Below are 12148 nucleotides of genomic sequence, written 5' to 3'. Positions count from 1 at the left end.
AATTTTTTATAAATCAGTTAGGATATATGAACCTTTTTAATATTTCCATAATGGTTACAAGTCATTACATAATTTAATATCATTTCTAAATATGATTCCATAAAGATAAATGCAATAATTATTATTTTGGAGAATTTACTTTATCTTTGATTTTAATTTAAATTCGAAATTTAGCTTTTTGTCTTTCACAATAGTTTTACAGATGAAATTATGTCTTATCATATACCGTTTAATTTTTGTTAGTACAGTGTTCGAACAATGCCTGCAAGACAGTTCTTTCCACGTTTTCTGCAGTGATCAGTTTTTCTTTCTTTTAACATAATAGAATGAGATGCAGATTACATTTTCCAACCATTTTTTGGATTATCTACAGCAAACCATTGATAATATAACCAAATACTTGCTTAATCAATACGATTTCACATAATCAAATATTTTGCAGACAACAAAAAAAAATTTACTTTCTGGGTGAATCGCTCAATTTTTTTTTTTTTTTTAGTTTTAAAGCTGCAATTTCAATTTTAACTTAAAAATACAAATATTTTAGTAAATAAATAAAATTAGCCAAATAATTTTATGATTTTTTTTTCTTATGTTAAAATAAAAAGAAAACACTGTTTGCTACAGTAAGTAACAATTTGAATATTTGATTGCTAGAGAACCCATTCTACAGCAAAATAATCGTAATTGCTTACATCAAAAAAATAGACGAGGTTATGCTTTGAAAGCCTAAGAACTTGAATTCCAATTGCTTATAACACAAGTTTTAGAATACTGACATATTCCTTAAAAAAATGTAGATGAAAAATATGTCGTTCTTAAAGAGTATTGTGAACAAATATAGATAATTTTCATAATGGCTATTTCATTCAAGTTATTTAAAGGATTAAGAAGTTTACATCACGTGTAGCAACAAAACTCTCCATATTTTTTTCATATTGACACTCAAACCTGTCGATAGCAAACATATACTGAATCTAATGAAATCAACTATACAATTCTAAATAGCAATTTATTCTTTTTTTAATTCATCTTTTACAAGATTTAATATTTTAATAAGTAGATCAAGTTTTTTTTCTATTTTAATGTCTCTCATATAAAACTGAAGCATGTCGGAAAAGCTGTCATCTTCATTCTGCTCTAAGCAGGATTTTTTTAAAAGTTGATCTGTGGTATCAATCCCATTCAGAATGATATCATTCCTCCTTTTCCTTGAAGTGAGGAAGCTCTCATCACGATTCTTAGATGTACCTGTAATAAAAATTGTTATTAAAAATTAATGCCATTAACTTTGTTTTTCAAAAATATGCATTAACTCACCTTTGTTAGATTGATTATGATCAGTGCCAGATTAAGCGTACTCGGGGGGCCCTAGGCCATTCAAATTTTTGGGACCTTTAGATTAAATTTTTTGCTATCGTATATTTTTTATTTACTCAAATATAAAAGTATTTATACATCTTTTCATGTAAGAAAGCATATTTAAAATTAAAATAAATAATAATAAATTAAATTTTACTTTATTTTGTTAAATTAGAACTAAAAAATAATCATAACATTTTGGAAAAAATTTAATTACATTTTGAAACTCTTTGCTTTTTGTTTAAACAAATCTCAGCTCGCTATAGTACTGCCTTCAATTTTTTCGAGCGCAAATCAAAATGACAAATTTGAACTTAAAAAACATTGATAAATTTTATAATACATAGACCATAATAATACTTATAAATAACTAAAATAAGTAATAAATAAATATGATTAACATTATGTAAAAAAATTATTGTAGTCTATTAATATATATTTAAAATTGATTTTTTTTTAAAAAAAAAAATCGTTTTTCTTAATGTTTTTAAACTTATTTTCAAAAAATCCATTTTAAGGGGGGCCCAGGCCATAACCTAACGGGTAATCCGGCACTGATTATGATTATATAGAAACTGCTATCTGACTTATATAACTGTAGCTTTAAAATATCTTACATTAAAGAGCCCTTCTAAAAAACGTTTTTAGCAGCTATTTGGAATTTTATTGTTATCTATGTTATAAACACTAAATATTCTCCGATTATGCAATATACTTACAAGTTGAAAATAATTTATAACATACACAGTTTGATTATCTTTGAATTAGTGTGTAATATTTTAAGATGTACTTGTTTTCTCCAAAATTAGTTTGTTTATTTGTTCAGTAATAGTTACATTTATTTTTATTGGCTAATTAGCCAAGCGATTAAATAAAATAGTGGCTAGAAATGATATAAAATAGTTGACGATTCAATCGTGTAAATTGATTACAACTCTAAATCCTACTTTCTATTTGATTGGCAATGTCCTCAGTAATCTCATCGTCTCCCATTTCTTCTTCTGCCAATTGGTGAAAACTTCTCGATAATTCAAATTCCTCTTGAGGAATATTAAAAATTTCGTTTACCGACAAAACATCGGGAAGCTTTGATGCTTCCTCCACCAATAAAGTTTTTGCTGAAAATAGAAAACGTTCTATTATCTACACTTATATTAACATAATTCAAAAATTGTGTTCCCTTTTCGAATACAAGAAAAACAGCATTTTTGCAACAGCTAATTGAATTATTTTTTACAGCTTTACTTATATTCAAGCTACTAGTTTTTCTTGTTTTGAAATATTTATTTATCTATCAAGCCTGTAGGTAGCGTTATTCAATAGTGATAGCCTGTCCGTTGAAATTGTAATAATTTTCCAAATTTCTCCTTTTTATACATTTATTAAACAGAACAATAGGAACACTAAACATAAACACAAAATTTTTCTGATTGTGCATTATACATTCAAATCGGATTTTTCCGATCCCACGAGATGTTTATCCCGCCAGTTCAAGATTCATTCTGATTGAATTCTCCCTCGGTTAGGGAAGACGCCTAGTAGAAATCCCTTTTGTGGGGATTTAACCTTCTTCGTGGCTTGAGTTGCCACATCCTCCCGCCCCGAAAGAAAGTTCAAAAACAATTTACAAATAGAATTTAAAATTATACTAATACTAATTCTACATTAAACTACCAAATTAACAATTCACGACATAAATAATGAATCATACAAAAATTTATGAAAACAATATCAGCAAAAAAAAACATAAATTCGAATTAGAATAAAAACAGTCACTTATTCATAATCAACTTGTAATTTGTTACTTACTCATTTGATGCAATTTCTAAATTATACAATAACTGTACTGGGCGTCTTATGACCCCTGAAGACGTTTTCACAGAGACTGATCTTACCTTGTCATCTCGACCCTTGTGGCATTCAAGAATTCTTCCTATCTTCCAAAGTTGTCTTTGTATTTTCTCGTCAGCTATAAAACTATATCATTTACATTAAATTCAATGTTTACATGTTTGTTAAAATTTGCACCTTTTAACAGAAGAAGATATTCCTTTTTCCATCTTTTCCAAAAATTATTTAGAATCTTTTCCCTATACAAAAATCTTTTTATCAAATCCCTTTTACCTTTAAATAATTCAAAATTTGCAGTACCTGACCAATTAGGTAAAGCTGTCAATCTTCTTCCAGTTAAAAAGTTAGCAGGAGTGAAAGGGAATGGTTCATTAGATTCATTATAAACATACGTTAATGGACGCGAATTAATTATAGCTTCAATTTCTGCCAAAATAGTTTGCAATTCTTCAAATGATTTCCCTAAAGTTTTCTTTAATGCGATTTTTATTATTCGAACCATTCTCTCCCAGTATCCCCCCCCCCCCTTGAGTTCAATGTCAGCACTTTTAAAAGTTAAAGCATTATCAGAATTTACAATCCGGCAAATGCCTCTTCTGGAGATAAATCGTCTGAATGACAAAAGAAAATGTTCTGTACTTAAATTCGACACAACTTCTAGGTGTACTGCTCGCGTTACAGCACATGTAAATAATGCGATGTAATTTTTATCATGGTCCTTTGAGTACACAGGACCAGCAAAGCCGATGCCTACAACTTCAAATGGGTTGGCTTCACAAGTTCTATTTGCAGGTAATGGAGCAACTACCTGAATTCCATGTTTAACTTTAAATCGTCTACACTTAAAGCACTTATTCAAATAAGTTTTTACAGCTTGCCTGCCTCGGATTATCCAAAATCATTCTCTCAATTGTGTAAGTGTATCCGAAACACCAGAGTGACACAAGTTTTTATGTTCCTTAAATATTAAGAGTTCTGTAAATTTTGTCTTATTTGGGATGATAATTGGGTGCTTTGATAGAACATCGAAATCTGAATTTTGTAACCTTCCTTTTAAGGCTATTAAATCATCAGCTGACAAAATTGGATTTAAATCGTATAATTTCGAATTTGGATGTATGGGACTATCGTTTTTTTTATCCAGGTATTTCTTTTCAAATTCAATTCATTGCACAACTTTAATCCAGTAAATTTCCGCGTTGGTTAGTTCAATCGCTGTGATTGCTCCTATTCTCTTTTCGTGAGCTGCCTTACAGTTATGAATGAAACGAAATATGTATCCTGTAATTCTGAAAACTTTGTTTAGGTCACTATAATTATCAAGATTCAGTAACGGCTGAATAGATACAGTTTTTAAATGTAAAGTTACAACTTTTCGTCTCTCTCCTACAACGTTATGCAAGTCAGGACAAGAGGCGCTTTCATCGTATGGGATATTCCTTTCTTTTAGCCATGGAGGTCCCGATAACCAAACAGTATCGTTTAAAAGAGCTTGTGCATTCATTCCTCGTGTAAGTTTATCTGCAGGGTTATCTTTTCCGCTACAATGATGCCAATGATCCGGATTGGTTTTTTCCTTTATTTCTATCACCCTGTTCCTAACAAACTGCTTCCAATCATCGGATTGTCCCTTGATCCAGTATAGGCAAATTGTAGAATCTGTCTAGTAAAATATTCTTTTCTCATTTAACTTGGAGAAAGTATCTTTAAGATAACTTCCAATTCTTGCGGAAATTACTGCTCCCATCGATTGATTGATCGAATGTAGGGTTTAATGGCACAAAGTCCAAAGAAGGGCATGCTGCGCCAAACAAACGGTTTTAAAATGAGGTAAATGTATAGTAAAATTTTCCTCATTAAAAGTCACACGGAATTTATAAAACTAGATACAACGTGACAGAGGTATTCAAAAGTGAGTAAAATCAGATAAAATGTAAATGTAGTAAAATATTATAAAACAGTTGCATTCAAAGCTGAATAAAATCTGGTAAAATTGTGAATAGGATAAAACAGTTATATACAGTATAAAAGACCAATTGCGCGTAGAAACGCAAAAATGTTAGGATGATGAGAGTCACCTAACAAATCCTGCAGAGTTAAAATAGAACTACCAAAAAAGGTTAGACGATGACGGTTTAAACATGGGCAGATGATTAAAGTATGGTGAATAGTTTGTAAAACTTTACAGGTGTTGCATTGGGGTGGAGGTTCCCCAAATAACAAATGTGTGTCAGCCGAGTGTGGTCGATTCGGAGACGATTTAATTTTACATCTGCATGCCGCAGACTCAATACAGGATAAGGGTTAAAATCTGTTTTTATTGAGTGCAACTTGTTATAAATTTTTAGATCCCATTGTTGTTGCCAAATAGATGTGATGAACTGTCGAATATAAGTTTTTGTGTCCGAGAAAGGTACAGATAGAGTTACAACAGAGGTAGCAGATCGTGCAGCCGAATCAGCCAAGTCGTTCCCTGGGATACGGACGTGACTCGGTACCCAACAGAATAAAATATGAAATCTATTTTTGTGAAGGGTTATCAACAAGTGATTAATAAAACATAAAATCGGGTGAAAGTCACTGTTAAAATTTTCCAACTGCCTCAAAACACTCATACTGTCGGAGTATATGCAATACTTCCTAGTAGAGCGAGTGGAAATCAGCCGCAGTGCCAAGAGGATGGCAGCAGCTTCGGCAGTAAAGACGGAGCAAATACTTGGGATTCTGTAGCTATAGGTATCACCAGCTATAATGACGCCACAGCCCACATAACCCGCAGATTTTGATCCGTCAGTAAACACAGGTACATACTCTGAATATTGGTCACGATGAGAAATTAATAGTTGCTGGTAGATAATGGGTGCAACATTAGATTTATTATACATCATAAAGGGGGAATAAAATTGATATGGTATAATGTTCCATGGAGGTATGAGAAGGTGATCCACTGATTGCGATGGTGATTTGCAAACGTTAAAAGTTTGAATAAGTAAACGCATGCGAGCATGAAATGGACGGACGTGAGAAGATCTAGCTGCATATAATCTCTCCAAGCTTGATGAAATTATATAATGCTTTAGTGGATCATATCTAGAGGATATGATACGAAAGTAATAACTGAGAGATAGCTTCATGCAATGTAAATCTAATGGTATTTGATTGCAGACAACGTATAAGCTTTCAATGGGGGATGTACGAAAAGCTCCCGAACAAATGCGAAGAGCTGCATGGTGTACGGTACCTAAGATACGTAGATTGGAGGCGGTTGCAGAGCCATAAACTGCACATGCATAGTCAAGCCTTGAAAGTATCAGCGCTTTATATATGCGTAGCAGGGCTAGGCGATCAGCTCCCCAAAATGTATTACACAGTATACGCAAAATGTTCAGTTTCTGTTCGCATTGTTTACGTAATAGCCTGATATGAGGTATAAAAGTTAGCTTACTGGCGAAAATGACTCCTAAAAATTTCGTGTGTGGCACGACTGGTATATTAATGTTTCGGATGGAGATATCAGGGTCATTATGAAGCGAGCGTTTACGACAGAAATGGATACAGCAACTTTTAGATGGTGAGAGCGTGTGACCATTCTGATCACACCAGTCTAAGATCTTGTTCACAGCTAATTGCAGTTGTCGCTCGATGACTCTCATGTCGGATCCTGAACACGAGATGTGCAGATCATCGACATAGAGAGAGCCAGAGACAGTAGGGGCAAGAAGTTTAAAACTGGTGAAATATACATGATGAATAATGTGACACTTAAAAAGCTGCCTTGTGGGACGCCTTCCGCTTGAACGTAAAGATCAGAAAATGTAGATCTTAGTTTAACACGAAAATAACGCCTCAGCAAGAAATTTTTGATGAAAATTGGCAAATGACCCCGGAGTCCAATGTCAAACAGTGTCTGGAGAATTCCATAACGCCAAGTCCGATCGTATGCTTTCTCAATATCAAAAAAGACAGAGACAAAATGATTCCGCCGGACAAAGACGTTACGAATTCTGGATTCCAGTTCAATAATATTGTCTAAAGTTGACCGACCCTTACGGAAGCCACTTTGAAAATCTGGTATGACACGCTTTTTTTCGATGTAATACACAAGTCGAGAGTTAACCATCCGTTCAAATGTTTTACCAAGGCAGCTGGTCAAGGCTATCGGGCGATAGTTGACTGGATCGTTAGCGTCTTTACCTGGTTTTAGAATAGGTATTACAATTGCTTCACGCCAGACAGATGGGTACGTTTGTTCCGTCCATATTCTGTTGAATAGAACAAGGACATTTGACAAAGACGTCCGATCTAAGTGGTGGAGCATATGATATGTAATACCATCAAAACCAGGGCTTGTGTTTTTACTTCGATATAGGGTTCTCTGTAATTCGGCAAAACTAAATTCACTGTTATATTGACAGAGACGACGCGATGCAAAGCTTATATTATTCCTTTCGACGGTCTGCTTATGGAGTTGAAATGCTGGGCTGTAACTCTCTGGATAAGAGACAGCAGCAAATGCATTACCAAGCATATTACAAACGTCTGCAGGAGAAGAATACACGGTATCGTTTTTCTTAAATATCGGAAGTCGAAATTCGCGATATATGCCATTAGCTTTCTTAACTCTCGACCAGACTTGTCTGGGAGATGTCGAAGATGTTATGGACGAGACATAACGGGACCAAGATTCTCTTTGACTTTTGCGTCTGATCTTTCGTGCTATAGCTTTTGCCCGTTTAAAGGCCAAAAGGTTAACAGTATTAGGATAACGGCGGAAGATGTTCCACAAGCGTCTCTGCTCTTTGTAGGCAGCTGCGCATTCTTCATTCCACCACGGCTTGCGGTGGCGAGGAAGCGAACTTGACGACTTAGGAATACTTTCTTCTGTCGCTTGAAGAATTACAGATGTTATATTATTAATAGCGGCACCTATAGTATTGCGAGTTATCATATCCTCCGTAATCTGAGCAAGCATTGTAAATAGAGGCCAGTTAGCGCGATGAAATATGAAAGTTGATGGTCGTGAACTCATGGGAACAGAAGTAAAATATGAAACAATGAGAGGAAAATGGTCACTGTTGTGAAGATTATCACTCACAGAGAAGTTTATAAAAGGTAAGATAGCAGGTGAACATACTGTTAGGTCAATTGAATGAAAGGTTTGAGTAGGTGAATGAAAGTAAGTTTCTTCGTCTTTATTAAGCAAACAGAGATTGTGGTCGTGGATGAGTTGTTCAATTTTACGCCCCCGGTCATTGGAGGCGGAACTACCCCACAATTCACTATGACCATTAAAATCTTCGAGCAAAATAAAAGGCGAAGGTAATTGAACTATCAATGAGTTCAAATCTGTTTGAGAGATGGATGCATGAGGAGGTAGATAGACAGAGCAGATTGTAATGAGAACATTGATGTGAATTTGAACTATGGTAGCCTGTAATGAGGTTGATAATGAAAGGTGAGTTGATGGAAAAGCTGATGAAGTTGAAATTGCTACGCCGCCATTAGGTTGATTTCCATCATTAAAATCCTGCCGATAGCAAGAATAGTTGCGCAGTTTAAAAGTATTGGATGACGTTAAATGTGTCTCCTGCAAGGCAATGCATGCAGGTCGATATTTTGAAATAATGTCCTTGACATCAGAGACCTTATTTCGCAAACCGCGACAGTTCCACGATATGAAACATATGGACATTACGAAATAAGAAAAGATTATTGAAAGTTAACGTCATTATCCAGAGGTCAATCGAGTAGGCATTCGTCGTCAGAAGGATGCAAAGACAATTCTACCTCACAATCCATCTTCTGTAAAGCAGAAGAAGTGGATTGATTGGCAAGTTGAATGTACTTTGCATCTTTTTTCTTCCTGGAATAGCCAGGCTTTTGACTTGGGGGTAATTTTTTTAAAGGGATTTGTTTTGGAAAAGGTCGGGTGTTTTCGGAATTGTCTATTTTAGATGTTTTGCTAGGTGGAGGTGAGGTGGTTCTATTAGATGATGATGCTGCGGTAAAGTTAAAGTTAGGTTTTGGAGTTGGTGGTTTAATCTGTTTATTTTTAGTAGATGTTTGTGCCGGGGAATCAGTTTGAGTACCTATAGTACAATATGAAGGTCATTAAAGGTTAAGTTTTGCAATACTTTCACTGATTGAATTTCTTTCTCCTCTGACCATCTGGGACAACTCCTTGAGTAAGCTTCATGAGCTCCCTTGCAGTTAACGCAAAGGGGTTGCAACTCACAGGAAGTGTCTGAATGGCCAGGATTAGAACAGCGAGCACAAACAGATGTACCACGGCAAGATGCTTTTGAATGTCCAAACCTTTGGCACTGAAAGCACCTCAAAGGGTTTGGGACATAAGGTCTGACTGGACAATTATACCATGCAAGTTTAACAGCAGATGGTATTGTTGGAGAGGCGAACGTAAGGATGAGATGTTTCGTTGGAATGAGTTGTCCATTCCTTCGAATCTTAATCCTACGAACCTCGACAACATGCTGGTCTTGCAGGTTTTCCAAGATCATACTTTCTTCGTCATCTATGAATTCAGCTTGAGATATTACTCCACGACAAGTATTCAGAGATTTGTGCGGAGTGACAGTTATATTAAAGGAACATATAGTTGTAGAATTAGATAGAGCAGTGGCCTGTTTTTCGGATGTCGTTTGCACTAAAAGGTCGCCAGAACGAAGTTTTCTCAGAGAGGCTACTTCTCCCAGTGCGGAAAGAAGAGCCTTGTGTATTAAGAATGGTGAAACCTTAGAAAATGATGTGTTTGGTATGGTAGGATTTGTCAATGTTGTAATGAAATAGCGAGCGTATACATACGGTGTAAGAGTTGTTCCGCTGTTTTTGCAGTGGTGTGCGGAACTCAACACCTTTCCATCTTCAGCCATAGAAAATTTAAAACATTTCCACTATTAGCGACACCACCCACCACGGAGTCCAACTAAGGGGATGTAAATATCAAACTGGTGTTGCCACCAATCCGCTATTTAACAACGATGTTAACTAACAGCTATACGTCCGAGAGTCACTCCTGAAGCAGCCTCCACCCTTAACGAGGTGCCCAGTAAGTGACCCCGGACTTGACCCTAGCCAACTGATGACGTTCTTGACCAGCCGGTTGATGCATACAGGCCAATATGCACCTCCCGTTTACCTGAAGCACGGGCCAAAGCAGTGTATTGGGATACCAGGATGCCCCTCAACTGCCAGGATCCCGTTTTCCTGGGACACGGGTCTCCACGCACGGCAAACACGCGGGTGGTCTCTTCCCATCTGGGTCCGATACAACAGGGTGGTAATCGAACACAGACAAAAAGCCCTCACCAGTTAATGTGGCAACCACGACAAGGGGGAAGGGAAAGAGGAAAGTAGGAGTAGAGGGAGAGGAAAACGAAGGGAGGACAGATCACTAGGGTACCCCGGGGAGTGACTCCCTGTGCTTACCTGAAGAAGGTAAACCCCCTCAGGGGTTAATGCTCCCATCAGCTCTAACCTCGGTAAAGCAGTGCTTCTTTAAAGGGGCTAGGCGATATTTAGACATTATAAAGCTCGTAATATTCTTCATCCGGAAATAAGCTACAGCTCCATAACATTTAGGACTTGCATCGGAAAAAATAAGAATCTCTAATGACTCTCAATCCAGTTCTTCGAAATATTGCCTAGGTATTTCCAAGTTTCGAATTATCTTTAATTCGTTATACCAATCAATAAATGTGTCCTTTATTTCAGTGGGAATACACTCATCCCATGGAATGCCTTTTTCCCAAATCTGTTGTAACAAAAGCTTTATTCTAATACTGAAGGGGTTCATTAGTCCAATGGGATCGAAAAGCATACCGCATGCTGCCAAGATAATTCGTTTAGTTATCGCCTTGTGCAATCTCAGCTTTTCAAACTGTCGAATCTACTGTTGTCCTCAACATTGTTCCAGATAAGTCCCAAAATCTTTAAAGGTACGCCTAGTTCTTGAGATGTTTCTCGGCAATCTATAAAAGATTGTTTCCATGCTTCGCCAAGAATCGGAAAATTTGTTGTCCATCTACGTAGATTCATGCTAGCTTGTCCAAGAATAAATATCATCTCCTTACTCAAATGAAAGGCATCCTGCACGTCAGAAGTTCCGTCGATCATATCATCTACATAGAGTTCATGGAGCATTTCACACGCTTCACCATAGTCTTTGCGATATTTCTCTATGTGTAATCTTATTGTTGCTTACAACAAAAATGAACAACACTTAACTCCAAATGTAGCCCTTTTGTATCGAAGAGTTTGGATATTATGATTGCTGAGATCGAGATTAGAACCCTTTTCTTTTATCCACAAAAATTTTAAAAATTCTCTATCTTGTTCTGCGATTCCTCCCTACTTCCAAATATGCACGCTGAATGTAAGCGCAAATTGTAATTTTGTGCAATCTGAACCTCAAAATAATTTTTAATAAATCCGGGTTTAAGTTTGGACCGCAATCTAAACAATCGTTTAATGACAATTCTCCTTTACCCTTTGAAGATCCATCGAAGACTACCCTAACCTTTGTACTGTCCTTTTGTTCGCGTACTACAGCGTGATGTGGGAGAAAATAACCTGTATTTATATTTTTATCTAAATCCATTTCTACCCTTTCAACAATTCCTTCCCGTACGTGCTCATTTAAGATCTCATCGTATTTTAAATATAATCCCTCATTTCTCTCGAATGTTTTGTTTAAACCAAATAAACGGCGTTTTGCAATTTCATAATTACTATTAAATTCTCTATTATCCGCCCTCCATAATAATCGAGTTTCGTATCTTTTATTTGAATATGTCGTATTTTGTTCAAACGATTCCAAAATTTCTTTATCTAACGGAGATAGTTCTTTATCTGCATTTATCCCGATTGCTTCCAATGACCACAAATTCTTAATCCTATCACAATCTAATTCTTCATT

At 35.8% G+C, this 12148-nt stretch overlaps 1 protein-coding gene across 1 annotated transcript; it reads right to left on the bottom strand.

Moving 5' to 3' along the window:
• Nucleotides 1-2298: 2298 nt before the first annotated feature.
• LOC147804221 (uncharacterized) lies at nt 2299-6866 on the bottom strand. The gene is made up of 4 exons (XM_087151458.1): nt 5643-6866; nt 4583-4876; nt 3853-4021; nt 2299-2480 (listed from the first exon to the last, which is right to left on the bottom strand). Exons 1-4 carry the CDS (start codon nt 6864-6866, stop codon nt 2299-2301), a joined length of 1869 nt encoding a protein of 622 aa, XP_087007584.1.
• Nucleotides 6867-12148: the final 5282 nt, after the last annotated feature.

Source organism: Parasteatoda tepidariorum, chromosome 9 (assembly GCF_982258835.1).
Source record: "Parasteatoda tepidariorum strain Cologne lab strain chromosome 9, Ptep-v5.0, whole genome shotgun sequence".
NCBI classification, from domain to species: Eukaryota; Metazoa; Arthropoda; class Arachnida; order Araneae; family Theridiidae; genus Parasteatoda; species Parasteatoda tepidariorum.
The sequence above is the reverse complement of the archived record's forward strand: the minus strand, read 5'-3'. Positions and strand labels throughout refer to the sequence as shown.

What these genes read in the sequence shown, in the direction of transcription:
- LOC147804221 (XM_087151458.1), bottom strand. Translation starts at nt 6,866, where the DNA reads ATGAGAGTCATCGAGCGACAACTGCAATTAGCTGTGAACAAGATCTTA. An exon ending in CACGATCTGCTACCTCTGTT is followed by an intron (nt 4,877 to 5,642) that starts GTAACTCTATCT and finishes ATATTTTACTAG; the next exon opens with ACAGATTCTACAATTTGCCT. An exon ending in TAGGAGAGAGACGAAAAGTT is followed by an intron (nt 4,022 to 4,582) that starts GTAACTTTACAT and finishes CATGGAATTCAG; the next exon opens with GTAGTTGCTCCATTACCTGC.